A 23215-nucleotide genomic window follows, 5' to 3' on the forward strand; every position below is an offset into this window, starting at 1 on the left:
GTGTTGCCTTTTTCCTCTTAAAGTCTCTGCTTATTGCTGGGATAATCAAATATAGATACAGCGAGTTGCTTGTGTTATCCCAACGTGCAAAATTCTTGGACTCTTTGATCCAGCAGCCAGCCAGTGCAAGGTCACCTGTCCTTTTTTGAAGGGTCCCCTGGGGTCTCTGTGTAACATCAACCCACAAAGCCCCCAATCTGATCAACTATTGAAGATGTTTGCCTTGAAAGAAGTGTTGCTGGAGGATACAATTGACTTGGTTTCATCTGATGACTTACTCTTGACCGTGTCCCAATAAATAGAGGAGTCAGAAGTGTAATTTGGACTTAAATAAATCTATAGAATTGCCATTTAAGGCAGGTAGTACTTTTATAGTAAAGCTGTCTGCTGGACCGCATTTCAAGTGTCTCACACATATAATTTTTATTCAAAGTAAGCAAATCTTTTACAAGATCAGTTTTGGAATATCAGTTTTTAAATTCCCACCCCTCGATAATAATAATGAAGTAAATAACAAATCTCCGTCCCGTGAATATGTTCAATGACATACGGCATGTGTCTCTCTCTGTCCCTCCCCAGCTCTGAACACAAGGTGGTCCTCTCCCTGGTAGCTGCTTTCTCTTTGGTTCTTATTTACTTATTGGTTCAGCGACGCTGCTCCTGGGTGTCGAAGATTGCCCTGGCCCTGGGACTGTTGGGTGTCTACAGCTACAGGGCGGCAGTCGGGAACGTCCTGTTCCCTTGGCAACATGCTGGCCGAAACATGTCCAAGTAAGTTTGCGTAAAGCTCCTAACTGTGATTTATATTGACCTTGTTGATTTGCCAAGAGTCACAAGTTTGTGCAGTTCACTGCTAGACAGTTTTATATATGGTTCATTCGGTTGTGTAGATGCTGTGTATGGGGCTCTGCAGTATATGTCACAGGGGTCATGGGTTCAGATCCCTTTCGCCATGCTGATGCTTTTAGTGTTGCCTCGTCAAACCATTTTACCATGCTATTGCTTTTTTATGTCCTTATAAATTAGCAATGTCATATCGTTGCTGTCCAGCAGAAACCTTGTTTGTCCAAAACAGTAACTTTTCAGGAAATGGAAAAATGTACCTGTGTTCCAATGGATCCAGTGTCGTTATTATTTAGTCACAAGCTCTTGTTAATATATTTAATTGGTTAAATATTTATAACATCCACAGTGAGACTTAAGACTGGCTATTTTCACTAATTTGCACAACACTGTCATAGGACGAAGTATAAGATAGAGCATTAATTTATAATTAAAAAAGGAAAAAAAGTTGAATTATGGAGTTACAAGGTTTTTGCCCGACAGCATCAATATCATAAATTTCAAGTAGAAATAGTCCAGGTGATCTAGTGGTTGGAGTGAACGTTTCATAACCAAAACATGCAAGGGTCAATCCCTGAAATAGCCACCTGTCCGATTTGAAGTGTCCTTGAACTCTTGTAGAATCACTGACACAGAAAAACAATTGTTTAGTGCTCTGCCAATGGAATAATAAAAGAAAAAAGTGAAACGTTGAATAAAACAGCATTGTAGCCTGTTAAGCTGTTAGATTAACCATCTGTTACATAATCACCCCTGTACCACTGCCATGAGGGTTGTTCCAGTGCATATGTTTAATATTTTAGCACATTGCAGAAAATGCATGATTATTTTTGTCATCCATCAACTACAAAGTGATGAAATCAATGTTCTTGCATCCAATAAGTGTGAATATTTAATTCGGCAGCCTGTGGATTTGCACAGAGTAGGCTTTTACTAACTCTCCAAAATAAGACTGACTGTAGCGAGCTCCTGTCTCAATTCTTTGACCTCTTCTCATCCGACACCAGAAGCTGGCCTGCCCTAACCTTCCCTGTCCTTGGCAGTCTCTCTTACTTGCACACCTAATTAAAAGCTCAACCCCTCACCCCTGCCCATGCACATACACCCGATTCAAGCCAAGCAGGAAGCTCGTTTCTATTAACAGATGATTGACAAGGTTGAAGGCTCGCATTGCACTGGTTATTTATTCAGACTGCATGAAGCTCTCTCCTGTGGCCCTCACCCACAAGTATTTATTTTAAACTTAGTCCCACTTTGGACTAGGCATTTTAAGTTCAATTTCAGGTTTATTGTCACATCACAGGTTTGCTGGTGTAAAACAGTGGGGGGAATTATTTGCTGCAGACTTTTGTCCACCATCTGAGGTGTCACATCTGAATATTGAGTGAAGAGAGGCCATATTGGCTCAATTATGCTCTGATGGAAGCAGATGCGCCTTCTATTTGCAAGGTAATTGACGAGTATGTTGAACATGCTTTGAATTTCAAATCGAGAATCTATACAATAATGAGGGAAATATCCCATGAGGTTCCTTTTTCGACAGTGTTTTTGAACACTGATCATCCAGTGGAATTCATTAATGGATCAGACTCATTTAACCAGCATAATCTTCTTTCTGAAGTAAATGAAAGACCCAAAGTTGTATTCTTGTTCTGTTTCTGTTTTTCACAAATTTCCCCCCTCTAGCACAGTATTTAATAATGCAGCAAAGGATACAGTAGCTGACCCTACGTCAAATTCTGGTCCACTGTGTTTTTTCTGGCCGAGTGTTCATCCAGAACAGAGGCCCCATCTCACACACACACATCCCTTTCTGCTAGCTGCATGACTGTACAGTTGCTCTTTTCAACATGGCTAATGGGTTAGGGAAGAGCGGACACTTAAATAGTCTAATGAGATACAGTACTTGGTTGGAAGTCACCTCACATCTGTCACAAGGCACACTTGCACTCACAAGATGACAGTTTGGGTTTTTCAAACCTACCATTTTGCCCATTAAAACACAAACTCTGATCCAGATGAAATCATCATAAACCTCCTGAGAAGGGAGCACCAATCACACAGCAGGATAAAGACACTCATAAAAATTGTGTGGTCTATACAAGAGTCAGTCATGTGTCCATTTTTCTGTTTATGATGCAGAACATTGAAAAGCACAAGTGCTTTAGAATGTTTCTGGGCATCCTGGATCTGGTGGTGCAGAAGTAACGGTCCTGCCCACTACCTTGGAGACTTATTTCCTTCACACTGCATCCAGCTTGGGCGGTCCAAGGGTGTGAGACCAGGTGGGGGCTGGGGAGGAACTGGGGAGGGTGATCTCTGTCACTGCATTAGCAACTCCTACAGTACATGTTGGTCCTCCTACAAGAGGATAGCGCGTTCTCTTCACACATTATCTTCACTGTCAGCTGAAAAGAAGTGGCTGGCGAGGTCACATGTATAGGAGGTGACACGTGGTTGTCTACACCCTCCCTAAGACCCATCAGTAGGCGTCAGCAGTGACAATTGGGAATTGGCATAACTAGGGACGATCACACACAGATGCGTCGGTTGAAATGCGTCACCAGGAAAAACATTGTTTTCCTATATCCTGGCATCCATTATTGAGCTGCGTGTTGCACTATTCTAGCGGTTTTTAGACATACATAAAAGTTCGAAATATTCTCAACTTTTCAGCGCAAGGCACAGAGTCTCACCACTCCTTTGTGTTTTGACGTTGGTGGATATGGTAGAATGGTGGGACATTGGCAAATGCAGATGAAAGTTTAATATTAGACTCGAGACTCAAGGTCTGCTTGAATCAAAGTTTTCCCAGTGATTCATCATTTGATCACCAGATTATGCATTCAGGCTCCCCACGCTATTTTGCCCAATGCGCTCCTTTGCCAAGGCATTTATAAAGGGTACTGCACCTGTAGTGATTAAATTGGGAGAAAAAAAAAGAATGAATTTTTTTCTGTTTGTTGTTTCATGTCTATATTCCGTTTTACACTTATGCACCTGCACAAAATATAAACCATTTAGTCTTGTACTGCTATATCTAAATCAGTTTTTTGTTCTGTAGGTAGTTCATTTGGAAATATTCATGCATTCAAATCGCTCTATGTATGCTAATGTATTCAAACTCCCTTCAAAACACCTGTGAACTTTTTCTCTGTCTCGCACTCACATGCACAAATGCGCGCATGCACGCACGCACGCACGCGAGCACACACACACACACACACACACACACACACACACACACACACACACACACACACACACACACACACAACCTATTGGTACACTTGGGAGGATCTTGAACTCACTTCAATTAAATGCATGAATTAGCCAACAAGCAGTCCTAAGCTTAACCCTCAATGCCCCATGCTTATCTGTAAAACTACAGTAATCTATCCTAATTCTATGTCCAACACTAATTGCCAACACCATCAGAGATGATGACCAGCAAAATGTCTTTTCGCAACCATTTTCCTCATATTTCAACAATGTCCTCACAAGTACAACAATATGCAAACACAAATACATTAGCCACAATTACTTGTTTAATTTTATTAGCCTTGGCGGACACCATTTCATAAAGCCAGCAAATCCAATTGCTTCATTTCATCTTTCCATCCAACTCATGCTCCTCTTCAAAGGTCTGTATATAGTTATAGGCATTGTGACTGATGAGCAGCGTTTACTGTAACAAAGGTTTTACTTGATCAAACTCACAACACGTACTGCCCACTAAGCGGAGAATGATCTTACGTCGTCCCATATTGATGGATGAATGCATTCTTTATGCATCATGTCACAGTCTCCGAGATGAAGAATTCATTTCGTTGATAAGACAGGGCAACAGAGTGGGCAGGCCTCCTTTCTCCTCACACATCTCTTCATGAAACCATTCCCCTGGCGATGAATTCCTTTTGGTTGATGCAGGTGATTAATCCATTAAGACCGGAAACGCATCTGTGTCATTTTAAGATTTATTTGGCTATTTTTTGGAAAAATCTTTGTGCAAGTCTTTGAATGTATGTATATTTTAAAGCAAAACATTCATAACTCAAATCTTTGCTTCATGGAACAGAACATTTTGAGATGGGGGGGGGGTCTGCGGCCAAATACATATCTAAAAATGTTTTCTAAATCCGAACGGTATGTTGCTATATCAGTGGTGCTCCTACTTTTCCATGTCAAGGACCCCCAATATGTATTTGGCCACGGACCCCCATCTCAAAATATGTTGTTCCAGGGACCCCCAGAAGCACAAATTGAAGTAAAAAATGTTCGCTTTAAAACATATATATATAGTATATTCAAAGATTTGAAAAAACAATAATCACTATTTCAAGCTCAAGCTATGAGATTGTATATCTGCAAATTTTTTAATTAAAAATTAAATGACACAGATGCGTTCCCGGTCTTAATGGGTTAATGTAGGTGTTACACCTAAGACGTTCAGGGGGCGGGGCACTGCCTTAACTATCTTGCTTACGCATTCTTGGTGGAGCACCAGAGCTTGTTTCCACGGTAACATGCAAGTGAAACCCAGTCAGCTCGTCTATACAGCAGCTTGACAAGCTGACATTTTCTGTCCACAGTTGCTGCCGCTAGCATTGTGACCTGTGAGCAAATAAGAGCAAATTGATCTTAGTCTAGTCATGCTTTGTCACTGGTGAAGTGTGATGGGGTCAGTACATCAAAGTAGATGGGGGCTAAAAAATGTAGAAGTAGCCAGTTTCTGGCCACATATCTGTAAAAGAACCCCGTTTTATTCTTTTAGGCAAACAGTGATTGCTCATTTTGAGTGTATAGCTTGATTAACTACTTAAATTTATAACATTACGTATCCTGTCCCATTCATTTTATTACCTTTTTCAAAAGGTTTGTCAATCAAAAGGTAGTTTTCTGTTTTATTCCTTGGCTGTTGTTCCGATGTCCCCTAAAAGTTCCCTAAAGTCAATTATATTATTATCTCGCTAGAAGAAGGCGTATGTCGTTTATCCGTGTGCCTTCTTCTAGCACACCATAGTGCAATTGCCTCCACACACTATGCACACATATAATGCATGGCATGGGAAATGCTATACACTACATTTCATGTTTGCAACTTTCATATTTTCCGTACACTTTGTATTTGTATGAAACTGCATCATTGTGCAATAGTTCTGCCATTAGTGCTCTTACCGGATTTGCGTCACATTTTTCCAGTTACACAGCGCATGCGTGGACACGGACAGTCACGCTGTTCCAGGAAAAAAAAACAGTCAACCCACTACCTGGCTCTCTTACTATTACTATGTCAGAGATATATGTGTGTGTGCACGAACTAATAATTTGTCAAAAACGGGTTACATTTGGTTACCTATCCAATATGTGTCCTGTTGCGTGACGCGTCCCGCAATGCATAGGTAGGCAGATCGCTTTAAAAGACGTAGGGGGGTCTCATAGAATCGGAGAAAAAGAATTTGTGCCACCGCGATAATCCATTCCATAGTTATTGGCAGTTGAATGTAACTTGTTTTTGTAACTAGATTCTCATTTGTTATTGTCTGATGAGAGTATGTTTTGCCCCCTGTCCGTCCATCCGTGTGTCCGTGTGTGTGTCATTCTGTCTGTGTACAGCTAATCTCCGGCACCGTTGGCTTGATCGCAGCGAAACTGTGCACACACACTCCCTGGATGCCAGAGCAGAATCTCTGCCCAAATTTTTTTTTACAGTAGTCCTACGGATGTTATCCAAACATCACGCAAATCTGTACACAGTATCTCTATAGTCAATAAACAAAACGGATCTTTCAGATTTTTCATATTTCATCCTGATAGGCTAAAATTGGCTTCCAAAGTTTGCAGGAAGTACTCCGTTTTGAACAAAATGCCTCAAATCATGAACCCAGCGTGCAATTTCCGTGAAAACTTGAACGCACAGTCCCACTAGGCCGAGAAAGAAATGCCACTTGAAAAATTTCAAATCAGCCTCATGGTTGCGCTATAACAGGCCGATTCGTGTTTTTACCTATAACCGATCTGTGTAAAACTTTGTATGCGCAGTGCGCACTCTCTAGAGGCCAAGGAAAAACCTTGGCCCTGCATTTTTCACATCTGCCTTTTATAGCGCTACCAGGAGGCTGATTTATGCAAAACAAGGTTTTTGATATTAAGCCTTCAGATTTTATCCACATTTCTCGCAAATCGGTAGGTACATTATGATCTCTATAGTCATGTGATCAAGACTGATCTGTTTGATTTTTCATATTCCATCCTGATTGGCTAAGGTTGACATCAAGTTTGCAGGAGTGGACAAAATGCCACAAATCATGAACGCAGCGTCCGATTGCGGTGAAACTTTGCACGCACATTTGCACTACGTTGAGGAACAAATACCACCCTTTTAACATTGCCCTCTTATAGCGCCACCAGAAGGCAGATTTTTGCAACATTTTTCTTTTTTATATTACTCCTACAAATTTTGTCCAAGCATCACGCAAATCGGTACACATTATCTCTATAGTCAAGTGATCAAGATGGTTCCGTCCGATTTTTCATATTCCATCCTGATTGGCGAATTCCGAACATTAATGCCCACAATAACCTACCTAATAATAAAATAAACTAATCCTATATTCAAATTGGCTTAAGGGAGGACAGGCGGGCGGTTGGACCACGCCATCACACTCATGTCACCATGACTCAGCCATAACCATATACTTAAGGATACTAAGGCGTTCCCAAAGCAGCTACGCCCAAATATGGAGTGTGTTGTTTAACCTCAATGTGTCATCATGGCATCAGGCACAAACAAATCACTCAGCTCCATATATGGGCACAAAAGGGGCCATGTCCATATGTGGCCATATACTAATGACATCAGGTAATGACATGGGATCTCGATTTATGCCCATAAAAGGGACAAGGACTGACAGATATATATGGCCATATCAGTCGGATCGGCGGTGCAACGTAGGTGTGAGGGCCACATAGCGGCCTGAACTCTAGACGTGAGGGCCGAACCTCTAATTATACTTTTATAATTCAGAAGTAAAGTTAAAAATGTTACCAAAAAGATGAAAGATGTGATACAATTTCAACAATTACTCAAAATAAAAAAATCTACTGATTTAATTGCCCCCCCATCATTTACATTGCTACAAGAATCTAATGATTCACTTCTATATGCTCTAACCCTAGAAACCGTGGCATTATTTTAGATCAGGCTATGCTTTTAGATAAGCATGTGCCTGCTTTTATCACCTTCGTAATATTGCCAAACAAAGATCAGTTGTTTCATATCCGTAGTTAGAAATGATCATCCATGCATTCATCACATCTGGATTACTGTAATTCCCTTTTTACCTGTCTCTCTCTAAAGCATCGTTAGACCGCCTGCAACTGGTCCAGAATGCTGCTGCCAAGTTACTGACCAGGTCCAGGAGATCCTGTCACATAATCCCCATTCTGGCTTCCTTGCACTGGCTCCCAGTCAATAATAGAATACATTTTAATACAGCCCTGCTGGTTGTTCCTCCCACAACACTAAAAACTAAAGGTGATGGAGCCTTTGCGAGTTTCGCCCCCAGGCTATGGAATGATCTCCTTCAACCTAAAAACTGTGGCCTCTGTGGACATTAAAAAAAAAAATGTAAGACTCCTTAAACAGGCCTTTACATAGCCCTTTATGATTACAGATTTTGTGTTGTAACATAATTCTGTATTGATTTCTTTAAATTCACCGGCTGATTGGTCAAATGCTGATTGTTTTACTTTTACTGTAGTGAAGCACTTTGTGACTCTGATGTCTTACTTACTTCTACCATGTACAGCCACATAACAATTCCTTAAACTGAAAAAGGCTAGTACTGCCCCAAGGTGGTAGGAAATCTATCTTTTTCTGCACTGAAAATGTGCTAGTGTCGCTTGCATTAATGTGTCCCTGATCTCTCAAATTTTTCACCCTTCGTGAGTTAAAATCCCCTTTTGTGAAAAACGATGGACTTGAGATAAGCTGCATAATATGCTTAATTGATGTGGTCTGGGGGGTATTCTGCCTCACATTGGAACGTCTTATGCCCACCTCAGCCCGAAAGACAGGTTCAAGTAGATTTTGAGCCAGACTCTTTAACAGAGTTCTGTGCTGGTTTTGTTAAACACACACATACATCACACCGAACGAATAATCAGTAATGCCCATGCCCATTGCCCTCTAACCAGAGAGGCAAGCTCAGACCTGTATTGTAGCTGTGGTGCTTAGCATAAATTCAAATCATGGCAAAGCTTTTTGGCCTTTCCTTTGCATAAAATAGTTATGACTATAATACATGCCTTATTGTTAGGGGAATTGTGAATAATAAAAAATGGTGCCCAATGGAGTCTATTACGGCTCTCTGTCCTTCTGTAGTAACGGGTTTCCATAAAACACTGTGGTTAATAATACATGGCCACTACCACCTGGCCTTACTCAGCTCCTTCTTGGCCAGCTACACTCCTACACTCTAGACAAGACCTGTATACCAGAACAAAAGAAGTTTGTCCCTGGAGTCCATGTTGTCCTGGTTCAACTGCAAGGCAATCAGAATGTTATGCTGATTTATACTTATGCATGCGGGTGTCGCGCACCACAAATGCACGACACGCGACAAGCCTTAGTCATTGCCTTATACTGTAGTTGAGTTCATAGAGCATGTTTAACTGTAAGATAGGTTTTCATTGTTTTGAATGCTGTAGAGTTGTAGTGGCTGTATGCTTAATATCTGAACATGGCTACCCTTTATTTGAGTTATTTTTTTTGTTTAGTATAACATCTTTGCAAAAGCATTTCTTGAATAACACTCATTTTCCCAATTCAACATTGACCACCTACAGTATACCAGTTGTCCTAATGCCTATCTGTCCTATTTTAGCCAATATACTCTTCTACTGTTTGCAGGAGTATTTTGAGTTTTTGTCAAACTTAACATTTTGTGACAAGAAGTTTGGCAGTACATTGTGTGTTTCTTTTGTTACAGTATTGGTTTATGCTTTACAACCTGCATATGTTGTAAATTGCATGAGCTTTCCTAGCAACATCTTAAAAGTATCATAGTGTAATAAATACTTGATACAAAGTTACAACTGCAACCTCTCATCACAGAGCAGTAAATGAAAGAAACCCCTTTAATGAAAGTTTCTCCGGATAAGAGCATCTGCTAAATGCCTAAAATGTAACGCAGGCTAAATATAATTGCCTTCATAATGAAGAGCACTTTCCCTTCTAAGATTCAATCTGCTACATTTTGTGCATATCAAATACTGATAGATGAAAAGGGCATTCCTGGTGAGTAAGACGTCACACCACCGATCCGACCAATATTCCCATATACTGTATGGATATCTCTGTACAGTATCTGTCAGTCCTTGTCCGTTTTATTCCCATATATAGAGATCGCTGATGTCATCAGTATAAGCCCATATATATATATATATGGGCATAGCCCCTTTTATGCCCATATATGGAGCTGATGCCATGGCAACCCATTGAGGTTAGACAACACACTGCCAATTGGGCGTATAGCTGCATTGGGAACTCCTTATTTTATTATTAGTCATAGTGTGACGACATGGTCTGCCAGCCGGCCAGTCCTCCCTTAAGCCAATTTTGATACAAGAAGAAGATGGATTGTAAATTCACAATCTAAACAGAATAAGATATTAAAAATACTTTAAAATAGATTTCTTCGATTTCAGCGCTAGTGGCATCAACAAGTTATCGCTTCAAAATACATGTAAAGCACATGTTAACTCAGTCTGTGTAATTGATGAAGTAGACAGTAGTAGACTCCAAGGCACAGGGAGGGAAAGATTCATACTGTAGCTACTCGAGTGACACCCCACTAAAATATTCATGCTAATTTACCATGCTACATGGCGGCATACAATAACAGATTTGTAAGCTTATCAGGGATTGAAGAACAGGATATGTCATTCTGTCTTCTCAGGAATTAGAATGAAAAATGAAATGACATATAATGACTTTCCGTTTTTCCGCCTTTGGTGCATGTATTATTAATATTAACAATGTGCCATCTATCAAATGAGCAGGGAACTCTGAGGCAGTGATATATGATGGGGGGGTTTTGTGGTAGAAGACATGCATTTGGATTGTAAAGACATGCAAATTTTAAAATTTCTACTGTTGTGAGGGGGAAATATTTAAAGCTGCAATCCCGAGTTTATTTTACTGAATAAACTGTTATTTTAAACAATATGTTAATTTAATATAACTAGTACATCTGCAATAGTTGTAGGTGTTCTCCCTACAATTTCATTGAGGAGTTTAGACCCTGGTGTTGGGTGGTACTGTTTGACAAGTAGCCGACAAGTTCATAATCCCGTCATAATACAGTCACTCCCCTGGTTAAGCAGGGATTCTCTCTTGACTGAGCGGTAGCCCCGGCTTTGAATTCTGGGTGTTACATTTGCAGTTACTGTACCTCTGTCCTTCAGGAAAGGACATAAAACTTACGGGTTGCAGCTTTAACTTCACCTTCCTCATCTACAGTCAATAATATAGTCATTCCATCTTTCATCTGGAGAATATACCGCTAGTTTCAGTGCTCTCTTGATTCAAGTCTTGGGAGACATTAATTATTTCTTTCATAAAAGTCCCATACTGTATGAAATGTTGTGAAAGTGACTGCCTGGGTGAGCTTTATACCTGTCCGATATATTTGTAATTACATATTGCTTGTGCATAGCATTACTGCGTGTCCAAAGAATGACACCTGTCCTCATCTTTTTATTTTATTTTAGGGGAACAGTGGAGGCACGCTTTGTTTACGTCTTTGTGCTGGGAATCCTCTTCACCGGCACTAAGGACCTGCTGCGTTCCCAAATCATCACAGTGGATGCTCGGCTGAAGAGCAGGGGCTTGTGGGAGATTTACAGCGGCCTGGTTCTGTTGGTGTCCCTGTTGTTCCGGGCTCACAATCTGCCGGTTTTGTGCGGCTGTCTGTTGATTCAGTCACTTATGGCTCAGTTCATCTGGAAGAAACTGCACTATGACGCTGCCCAGACCACCATCATGCACTACTGGTTTGGTCAGGCTTTCTTCTTCTTCCAGGTAAGACATTTTCAAAATAAATGTGAAAATAGCCGATATGAAACACAAATCAAGAACATTTTTGCCTGTAATGACATGCCTAAAATATTGAATATGTTATGTATGTTGAACATGATTTAATTTATTTGGTGTTGGTGTACAGTGTGATTAGCTTTGCAATGAAACACTATAGTTTTAAAGTAACTTTCCACTAGAATTTCCAATGGAAGGAAATGAGCCAAGGAAATGGGCACAGGGAATAGGGGAGGGGCACTGTGCGGATGCTGCCCACGCAAAGTGGCCATATGGATCAATAAGTCATTCTATTGCATCACCATCACTAGAATTTTATTGTGTTATGTAGACAGTTATTTTGTGAAATGACTAATGAATTCTAAGTAAGAACAATCAGCTTGATGACTGCTGTCTTATTGCAGCATTATATGCTTCCAAAATCAAATAAAAGGCACATATTCATGGTCTAAAAATGGAATTGTAATAGGACTTAATTCAGTGGAGTGTACCAGTCCAGACTTTCAGTTTAATTCAGTTTGAGGTAAAGTGGGGTGAACCCACTGAGTGCCGGCTCACTTTGTACAGTGTGTGGCCTGATAAAAAAGGGCAGTTAAAAGGAAGCCAAAAGGACAAAAAGAAAATAAATTGGAAAACAGCAACATAGCAGGACAAAAGATAAAATCATGGCAAGAAACAAGAACATTAGAGGAGTGGACTATTGATGTGAAATGGGTAGTACTGTATTTAAAGGCTGGTTTTCCTCATTCATTATTAACAATTAGAGCTTCCAGCTATAGATTCTCCTGTGAGCTGGGGGGGTAAATTGTAATTCTGAGTGGGTGATGCTTGTACTGCAACTGTGTGTTGGGACGATGCTTGTTTGGTTTGTTAAACAATCAGTATTGCTGTTTTTGTCTGATGGCGATATACAATACATCCATTATAATTTATTTACAGATTACAATGATGTGTGTGATGTACAGTGAGTGTACAATGCACTGTATTTACATTTTGGGTATTTTGCTGATGCTATTATCCAGTAGAAAATTTATTTCCATCAGTGTAAACGGTGTAAGTGATATTTATTTGTTAAATTAAGTGTTAAATCGCTCTATAGTCCGATAGGTGATAGCCATCATTGCTATAGTTTTTATTCAGTAACAGGGGTCTCCCCATCTCTCCAGCTCTTTAGTAAACGGAACATTTTCACTTCAGGTGTCTAATTTTATACAATCAGAGAAAGAGAGAGAACTCATGCAAGACACAGGATAAATAAGTGAAATTGGAAGTGATGGAACAAAAAACATTAAAAAAAAAGAGCAATTGGAACTGGAACACTATAAAACTGATGCTGATAAATGGTCTTCGTGGGATTCTCTCTCCTGATCAAATTGGTAGTTCCCTGTCCATACTGTTTGCCTGTAATTGCCTTTACAAAAGTGAAAGCCATATATCATGAATGCAACATCAGTTCATCAGTTAAAACAAGCAGTCCGACACATACCTATTATGAACTCCATTTTAATTTATATCTGGGTTTTTTTCAGGCTATTAACGTTAAATACTTTAAATTTAATTCAATCTTTTAATTAAACTGTAAACAAAAAATAAATAAATGCTATATGCCCAGCCTACCTAATGTGAAAATGATCAAACCAAAAAATATAAACCTTTACAAATGTGCAACAAAAAAGGTGTTTTACATACAGTAGCAGCTGTAAGACAGGGGACTAAACAAACAAACTCTATGACTGCGCAGGAAAAACCTCAGTGTTAATTTAACTCAAATCAATGTACCTGTGAAGCCTTGTCGTACGCCCACTGAAAATAGCTGATCTGCAAGCTCATAGCACATGACGATGCATTGTGAACTTATAGATCTGTTGAGTGCTTGTACATCTGTTATGTAGATCTTCTATGATCAATTGTGAGCATTTAGATCGACATTTTATATCATTGATAAATTAACAGAGGATTTCACTTGTTTGTAAAACTGAGAAATGTGGACAGATGTCCGCTTTCAAAATACTGTGAGTTTTTATTCACTTGTGTTTCTCTACACCCCTCAGCCACTTCTCTGGTAGTGATAATGGTTAGCCTACCATCTAGCTAAGTAGTGTTTGCACACAGTTCAATGCGCATGTCAATGTTACGCTGCTCTTGGAAGCAATAGTAAATTCTGAACTTTATTGTCAAACCGAGGCCGTAAAATCAACAAGAAACGTTAATAAGCTATAATCATTATGTCATGTCACTGCATCGATGCACAATCGTCAATGGCTGCATCGATTCTGCATCGGTGCGTCTTTTTACAATCGATAATTTTCCACAGATCTAACAAATGCAAACATTTGCACCCTCTGTCATACAAACTATTTGGTTAACGTGAACCTCCTACTGACAGAACAGAAATGGTCCCAATGTTGGCATTTTCTGAGTTTCATGAAGAACGGATGAGGTGGCATTACATCTTCAATTGTTGTAATGATCCACTCATGGCAGTGTGACCCTTGTCTCACCTGGCAACCATCCTCCAAACATTCAGGGCCATGTCTCAGTTAAGAGAAGGAGATGAAGAACGCTTGTCACAGGCAGGAATGATAACTGGCCTTAGACTTCACCTCCAGCGAGGACAACCGTATTTGGTTTGCAAATGCGTGTTGTCAACACTCAAGCTGGCATCCACATCACTAACAATTTAATGACCATCTTCACTCTTCAGTCATTAATACTATGACAGGTTTGGGAATAAGCCACCATCGAATAATTGCCACTCCAGGCACCCAGGCATGAAATTATAGACCCCTGAATGATGACATTCTCAACAAAGCTGTAATCCATGGTATCCCTGAAGTGACATAAATTTGATTTAATGTCACTGCTCTGAAATACCCACATCAGTGCCACACAGAACAGTCATAGTGAATGTTTGAAGTCGGGCACAGCATCGCTTCAGTTGTCAATGTCGAAGAGGAACTTGCCATGGTGACATCAGCACACAAACTTACTGACAGCTTATTACAGTTTTACTGTACATACTGGCACACATGGATCAAGGACAAACGGATCTTACATACAGTGCAAAAAATAACAATATAAGACATGTAGTGCATTATATACTGTATACAATCTAAATGATAAGTGTGTATATGTTTGTGTGGTTGACCATTTTCATTAGTAGTTGTTGCATTTTCAGAGGAAAGTGTGAATGACTAGTAGCACATTGGTCCAGTATCGTATATCATAAGGAATTTATGTCCTGAACAGAGTTCCTGCGGCTGGTTAAGGGATTATCCAGTAGACCAGATTGTCCAAGAACTCACAAGTATATGTCAGAGTTTGGTAGGACATGTTATTTTGCAGTACCCTTATAGGAGCTGTCACCCAACCGTAATAGGCACTCTGGGGAACAGTTGTCCCCACCAAACCTAGTCTAAAAGCTACATTTCTGACACATATACAAACATACAGCAAAGTAGACCCGGGTAATACTTTTCCATTGCAAGAGCCTAGAGTTTGTTTTCTAAACTATTGATATTAAAGCCTTGAGGGGAAAACCTGAATACTGTTGTTGGCAGAATGCTTCTGAACCCAAATTGAAGTATGTTTGCCAGCAAAACTTAAACATTTCATTTCAAGCTCAATTAATGCCACAATGGAAAACTAACAAAGTTGTATAACTATCATTATGTGAGAGCCTGACCAATTTGAAGCTGATGCATACCAATTATAAGGACAAAGTTATTTCATTTTTTCATCTTTGATCAAAACAGTCACCAATAGTTTTTGTGAAATAAACTTTATCTTGTAATGCCCTTATAAAGAAAGCACTTCACACTAACAAATAAAACTCATATAAAAAATATATTGGTTGGGATTTCTGAACGAGAAGGAAAGGTAAAGGTAACACTTGTCTGTTTTGATAATGAACAGCACAAAGACATCACGTTTCTACAGCATATTATAGTGATATTTCGCAGTTTTATGTACTGTGGCTGAAAATTTGTTTCCAGGAAAATAAACCACACTTTCACATAATGTAATTCTGTATTTAAAACAATAGCATTAGTGCTATAAAAAAATCAAGCCTATAACTCATACTTGACCGCTGTGTATACTCTTACACATACAGGAGTTTCAGTGGCTCTCATCACGTCAGCATGGAGGCTGTTAGCAGAGCGGTGCCTATTACCACTGCCCTTGTCTGGGGATCTAAAGACTAAACAACTGGGCCATTGCGAAGTTGGCACAACCTCTGAATAATGATGTTAAAGGGAAAGAACAGCTCAAAATGTCCCTCCAACTCTGAACATTTCAAATGCCAATCTTGGGATAAACAGACAATCCAGGCACACACAAAAATGTACGAGGAAGGAGAGAAAAAAGTCACTGTAGGTCTTTGTCAGAGCCTTTTTAAACCTCTTCCTACCTAACAACCCTATTTTGGGCATGAACATGAACATTCCCCCCCCCCTAAAATAGCTGATCTAATGGGTTCAATTATTATTATTATTAATATGCATTTCTGTACCTGCAGGGGAACTCCAACAACATTGCCACTGTTGACATTTCAGTTGGCTTTGTTGGACTGGAAAGTTATGTGGAAGCACCCGCCATCTTCTTAACGGCACTCAGCACTTACGCAGGACCGCTGCTGTGGGCATGCCATCTTGTCTGCTACCTCAGCTCAGAGAGGGACAGGTTAGTTGCAAGCTTTGAGTGTTTATTTTGATTATGTGCTAACAAATGTATTTTATGCTGGCTCAGAGTAAAAAGCTTCTTAAGAACTGATTTGTGTACTAATTTGTTGAGATGGCGCCCTCCCTTGTGTCTTGCATGAGAAGTGGGAAGTATTAAACCTTTCATTGCTTTATTCCCACTGCTTCAATCCTAACCTACAGTAAAGTAGCGATATTTAGATTTTGTTTTAACCAATTGACGCCCAATTGACGCATCCCTATTCTAGGGTGAACATTCGCCAAAAATAGCAGCTCTACAAGCTTGCAATGCAACACATTAGCTTGTAGATGATTTGGGGGAAAATTAGCCGACCAATCAAGTTTACTAAGTACAGAGGAAGTGAACTAAACTCTGATGCCTTTTGTTTAATAGTCAGTTCTTACTTCTTAACATATATGGTATATTAATTGTATGGGCAAATTAAACTGCAGAGCACTTTGTTCAATTTATCCACATGCTTTTTATTAATATTTCCTGATCAAATGTTTGGACACATTTAAATTATTCAATATGAACAACCAGACAAGACTCAAATTAGAAACATCCAGCATGCCTCATTTCTTTTTCATGCAATGCACTTCCAACTAATATAACATTATATCCAGCTGACATCAGATTATACGCCGCATTACAGTACAGGACACTTTGCCAAGCATTTCCTGTTCTCATTATTCATAGCGTGGTGCCATCCTCAAGAATGCTTTCCCCAGAAACCCCACCTGCGAAATGCACTCAGAGGCCATGATAGATGAAGCTCTAAAATAGCCTGACACAATCTAGCGCTCTTAAAATGAACTCTTGCTCCATCAGCAGCACGTCCACACAGAGTGGGGTACTGGAAATGGACTTTGATCAATACCTCCTGAACTGGTCTACCCCCCCTACTGTGCAACTGAACTTAAAGTGATATTTCACTTTGGGCGTTCACCAATGTATTTTTTGTTTTGTTTTTAGTCCACGACTCCACGTTATATCAGCCTGCAGAAGGCCACGAATGGAAAACCACCAAAGTAGATAGCTCTGATCAATATGGCCCTAAAATGATTACGTCTGACGCCACACAGTAAAGTGTTTAGAGTGTCTTTACTATGAGAGGGTCAATTTTTACACTCCGAGTTAAATTAACACTCATGGTTTGGTGTGCAGTTAAAAAAAAAAAGTACTTCTGACACGTCCTGAAAACAGGAACATCTGAGTCGGGCAACGTCATTTGTTAACTGGAGGATTATTACTTTTCAAGAAACCTAGTCAAAGTGTCTGGGTGTTGTTCACTGGATTTAATCTAAAATATCTTATTGTGTCCTTGAATCTCGGACTCCAAACTGTACTGCCCCCACTTCTTCCTACTTTATCAGTGTGCTTTTTAGCGTCTTGGGAAAAATATCTGTTCTTCAGGTTTGAAGTTCCTCCCCCACAGCTAGGACATACAGTAGCCTGCTACTGAGCACTGACTGAGCAGGGATCCTGCACTCGTTTACTTACGTGTTTAAATGGGTCAGATATTTCTTTATTCAAGCCAGGGGATATACTGTACAGTAGTAGGCTTTTTTGCATGTGTGTATGTGTGTTTTTCCCTTTTTTCTTTCCTTTTTTCTTTTTTTTACATTAGTTGTTGTTTACATGTTCAAAGTATGTGTAGCTGCGTAATAGGTGTTCATCATATTACATGTCTGGTTCAAAAATCCAAAATCATGCAGTCACCATTCCTGTATTGTGATCGCTTTGCTTTGTTTTGGTATAAGTTTTCTTTAAGATCACTGCTTCTTTACGAAAATGTGCCTGCAGCCTGGTCAGATTTATGTAAATAGAAAATGTGTTCAGATTCTTGTCATGGCTAGACAGGCAAGGCTATTTTGTAGGAATACATCCAAAAGTTGAGTCAGCATTGAACCTTGAGACAGTGGAGAGATTATGTCTATGACACAAGAAGCCTCAAAGCATGGCCTTGGCTAGAGACGACCACTGAGTATGCCACTCTATTGCTTTTCACATCACTGATATGAATAACAAAAGCAAAGTTTGACTTTGAATGCCCTTGAGGCAACAATCTTTTGGTTCTTTTGTCTTTGAATAAAAGCCATATTGTTCAGAATAATATGAATGTTGTTGTATAGCACTGTAACATTGTTCCGCCCTCTTCTCTATAGGAGCGCAGTAATGATGGCCCATGGTTGCTACTGTCTGGCCCTGCTGAGATCCGTGCCGGTGGCGGCCTACATCGTGTTGATAACTGCTCTACGGTACCACCTGTTCATCTGGAGTGTTTTCTCACCCAAACTTTTGTATGAGTCTATGCATATCCTGCTAACGGCTGGGGTCTGCCTCTTCTTTAGCATGATGGAGCAAGGCCACGTACAGTTCCAGCAAGTCATAGGGTTTGGGGGAAAAGACTGAGGACCTACCATGATTAGTGATATTTATTTAGGCATTTATCTGGAGAGATGTTAACAAGTAAAGCTTAATTCATACTGTTTGAACCAAGCCATGGCTCATGGTCCTGTACTAGATCAGTGGTTCTCAACCATTACATTTTGTTTGACTCCACAAATAAATATTGTGGAAATAGCAGATCTACAAGCTGAGCTTGTAGTTCGTGTTTTTTCACAAAATATGCCTCTTTCTTATTGTATTTGACAATTTGGCTGATGTTTGACCAGTTTTTATAGTATAGTTTGTTTATTACTTTTGATGCAGTAATAGTCTTTTTCTTTTCTTTCTTTTTTACCAGCTTGCAAAGCACGCTGGTCTAAGAAGAGACTGAGTCTAGTCAACACATTCTAGTTACTTTTTCATCATTGGCTGCCCTTTAAGCCAATGGGGATTCTTTCCCACACTCTGAACTCCCAAGCTATGGTACTAGACACGCCTCTCGCCTTTTTTAGGTATTAAAAAGGTCTTACAAGTCCTTAAATTGTCACTTCACTGTCATCTGGGGACCCCCCAAAATCATGTGGGGACCCCCTGGGGGTCCTGACCCACCCCTGTACTAGATAGTATTGTTGCTATGAGCCATGAGCCAGGGTTTGGCTCATACAGTATAAATTAGGCTTAATGTTTCAGCGTCTTCCTCAACAAGACATTGACAGGACACATGGCTTTTGAAGGAAACCAATAGTCTTCTTTTTGAAGTCAACTTCAGCATATTTATTGTGCTAGAAGATTTTTCATGTTGTTCATTTGCAGATTAAAGAACAGGAACTGATCAGAATAAAAATGAAATGACACACAGATTCATACATTATTTTTGATGATGCATTTTGCTTAACATTTTTTAACATTTAAGGATAAGGATTTCGTCAGGGATGTACATTGAGATCTTTTTGGATATAAATGTATTGTTTTATATTTAGGCTCTGTGTTTGTATTGATGTGGATGTGAAAGTACCCAATGGCTAGACATTTAGAGTTGCTTTAATTTGAAGACATTTTCAACAATGCACAGATACAAAAAAAAAAAAAAAAACTCTCAGTTCTTAGTCCCTTTAAATCTATATCAATTCAATTGTCATTTTTAGTATGGATTCAAAACTATACTGCACAACAACTTGCAAAAGTCTGCAATCGATAAAGAAACCCAGAGACTTGATGTATTAGGGTCAGTGTTAAATATAAATTTTCTGTAAATCAATCTGTGTTGATTTAGTCTGGGAGTCTACTTGGCTAAAGAGTAGTCTGAGCAAAATGTGTATAAATGGTTGGGTGAATTCATATGGGCAAATAATGGTCTTAGTTATAAAATCACCTTCAATTTCATTTTTTGGTAAACGAGTCCTTGCACGTGAAGCACTAAAAATCAGCTTGAAGTCATCTGCAGCTACAGGGCACCAAATTAGACCACTTAAGTAGCTTTTTTCCCCATCTGTACTGATTTATTTCCCCCAGATTTCAGAAGGTAGCAGTGAAGAGAAAAGTCTACTAATATAATTTGTGCCTACCTACCTTGAAGCTCCAGGCTGGTTTAATACCTCGGCTCAGACCCTTAATCCTCATAGTGATGCATTGAAATGTGAAGCAGTAAGAAAGAGGAGCCAACACACGACATTGAGAGCCTGGTGATGATTGGAAATACAACCCTCCAAGATTAAAGCTGGGAGTTTGCCATTTAACCTCATAGCCATTTCACACTCAAAGTCATTACAATAGCAAAAATGCCTGTCCCAACATTAAAGTGAGCTCATTGTAATTGTGTCAGATCAGTTACTTTGACTCTAGCTGTTTTGGTAGATAGACAGATACCGGGTAGGTAGAAAAGTATGTCCACTGTTTCATGCCAATGAACAGTGTCTGAAGTTTCATCAAACCATCTGTATCTCACAAGCTCCTTTCTTCTTACATCATGCAGGAACCTGTGAGATCCAGATGGTGCCTTCATCGTGTTTTGATATGCCTATATATTATAATACAGGTAACATATTCCCACTAGCTCAACAACACCTGTCCCACGTCAATGCATTCGTTCCTTTAAGTAGTTACAGGCTTGTAGCTAGTGTCAACATCCCTCTGATGACAGATTGTTCATGATAGGTTACCACAACGATTTTTGGTTGTTGATAACTTTGTACGTGGCCATTCCTACATGTTTCCTGTAGGATTTGTGTCCTAAAAAATTAAGCGCTGCAGAGAAGTAACATTTTAGAGCCTAACCAATTTGCATTTATTTGGCATCTACTGCATGTAGACACAACTATGGAGACAACTCAATTCCCCCACTGAATACAATTAAAAAGGACTGAATTGTGAGATGGGTTTTATCTCCTAATTTTCAGAATCTCAGTTGTTGTTTTTTCTCACAAATGTGAGATAGACAATTGTGCGAGAAAATCTGAATTCTGACTGTACGTCGGAATTGCAAGAATTCTTTTTAAATTAATAATAATCCTATATTAAAATTGGCTACTGGAAGGGCCGGCGGACCACGGGCACATCACTCTGACTCAGACATAACCATAAACGAATCCGATAAGCCCATTTATAGGAGTATCCATAAATCTTCTGCAGTGCCGGGAATGGGTTTCCATACACAACTGACCCCGTACAACAGGTTTAGACTATGTTAAAGTAGCGTTTTGTAGTGCAGTAATCTGACTGAGTGCTGTAAGCTCTAACCTATACTCAACTCAAAACTTTCAAGATACATTATTTTAATTGAATAGTATTTCACACAGACTGTGGTCTGTCTCTGAGCTTTATAGGAATGAATCATTTATACAATATTATTGCCAATATACTAGAACTTTATTGCTTGTTATATAGTAGTACTGTACTGTACTCAGAAATTATAGATTTGAACACCAATATCCTTTCTTCAAAATGAATACATAGGCCATTCTGGGAAATGAAAGTGACTGTAGTGATGATCCACTATATACATAAAGTTCAAGCTGTACGTCTGTGGCAGGCACACAGATATACTCATAATATGAGTATTCAGTCCAGTCCATATATTATATGGATGTCAGTGCAAATCGCCAAATACGCCCATATATGGACAGGACATGCCCACGTCAGCATAAGTCAGCATTGTTAGGCAATGGTTATGCCCATATATGTTCATGCCTGATGTCACAGCACATAACTCAGCGTTGTTATGCAATGGTTGACATGTCATTTCTGTTGGGTGAGTCGTCCACCCAGAGCTCGATTTGTGAGAGAGACGGAGAGGGGAGGAAGAAGGGAGAGAGGGGAAGAGGTGTGTGACATCAGACCAGAGCTCGGCACAAGAGAGAGAGAGAGAGAGCGGGGGAGGGAGAGAGCCTATTTTACTTATGCAATAACCCGGCCAATGCTGGGTACCGGAACTTGAACACGCTGATATTGATCAATGCACCATGAAGTGACGTGATGTCGGAACAATAACGTCATGCGAGATAAAGCGCCACATTTTCCTCTTGTATTCTATACTAGAGGATCCGGCCGTGGATAAGCCATTATGCAGTGCAATATAGCATATACTGTATGCTATACTTGTATTTGCTACTCTATTTAGATGGTTTATGTGTTTACGTCTGTGGTAAATTCCTTCATTTGCGTTAGTGTTTTTATTTAATGAAAGCAACCCTGAAGTTTAAATAATTGTTTTCCTTTTGATTTATTGTATAATTTACTTCTTGAATTAAGTTCATTTCTTGGTTTAGCTTTTTGGTGTTTATTGTGTTTTGTTTGGGAAAAGTGGACCACTGATTGTGATTTAGCACTATATTATACTATAATGCTATAATATTTTTCATTTGATGATGCATTTTGACATGACTGATAGTCGTTCTTCAAGTTAAGGACAATAACGCTGTAATGGCAAACTTTAACCGAAATGTAAAATGGAAGTGACAGAATGACTACTGATCAAAATATATTTGTATATCAAGAATGATTTTGAGGTTATTCATTCAGTGCATATGTGTCCCAAAATAATTAATGAATGCTCTTACTTTATATTAGTTTATTCTGCGGTTGTTCGTATGTATGTCACTTGTAAAACTTTCAGAGGAACAGAAGTTAATTTCTCAGTTGAGTCTTTTTTAGGAACAATAAATATGGATAACAAGGTGGGGGAAA

At 39.5% G+C, this 23215-nt stretch overlaps 1 protein-coding gene across 2 annotated transcripts in view; it reads left to right on the plus strand.

The window, feature by feature from the left end:
* pigg (phosphatidylinositol glycan anchor biosynthesis class G (EMM blood group)) overlaps positions 1-23096 on the plus strand; it is a 69525-nt gene extending 46429 nt beyond the window's left edge. For both annotated transcript variants that reach the window (XM_080417056.1, XM_080417055.1), the window contains exons 10-13: positions 580-771; positions 11620-11929; positions 16461-16624; positions 18811-23096. In XM_080417056.1, the coding sequence (XP_080273182.1) occupies positions 580-771; positions 11620-11929; positions 16461-16624; positions 18811-19057 (913 nt within the window). In that variant the 3' untranslated portion in view covers positions 19058-23096. The remainder of the gene's footprint in view (positions 1-579; positions 772-11619; positions 11930-16460; positions 16625-18810) is intronic.
* Positions 23097-23215: the final 119 nt, after the last annotated feature.

This window comes from Gymnoscopelus braueri (genome assembly GCF_963280865.1).
Source record: "Gymnoscopelus braueri genome assembly, chromosome: 20".
In the NCBI taxonomy this organism is placed as follows: Eukaryota; Metazoa; Chordata; class Actinopteri; order Myctophiformes; family Myctophidae; genus Gymnoscopelus; species Gymnoscopelus braueri.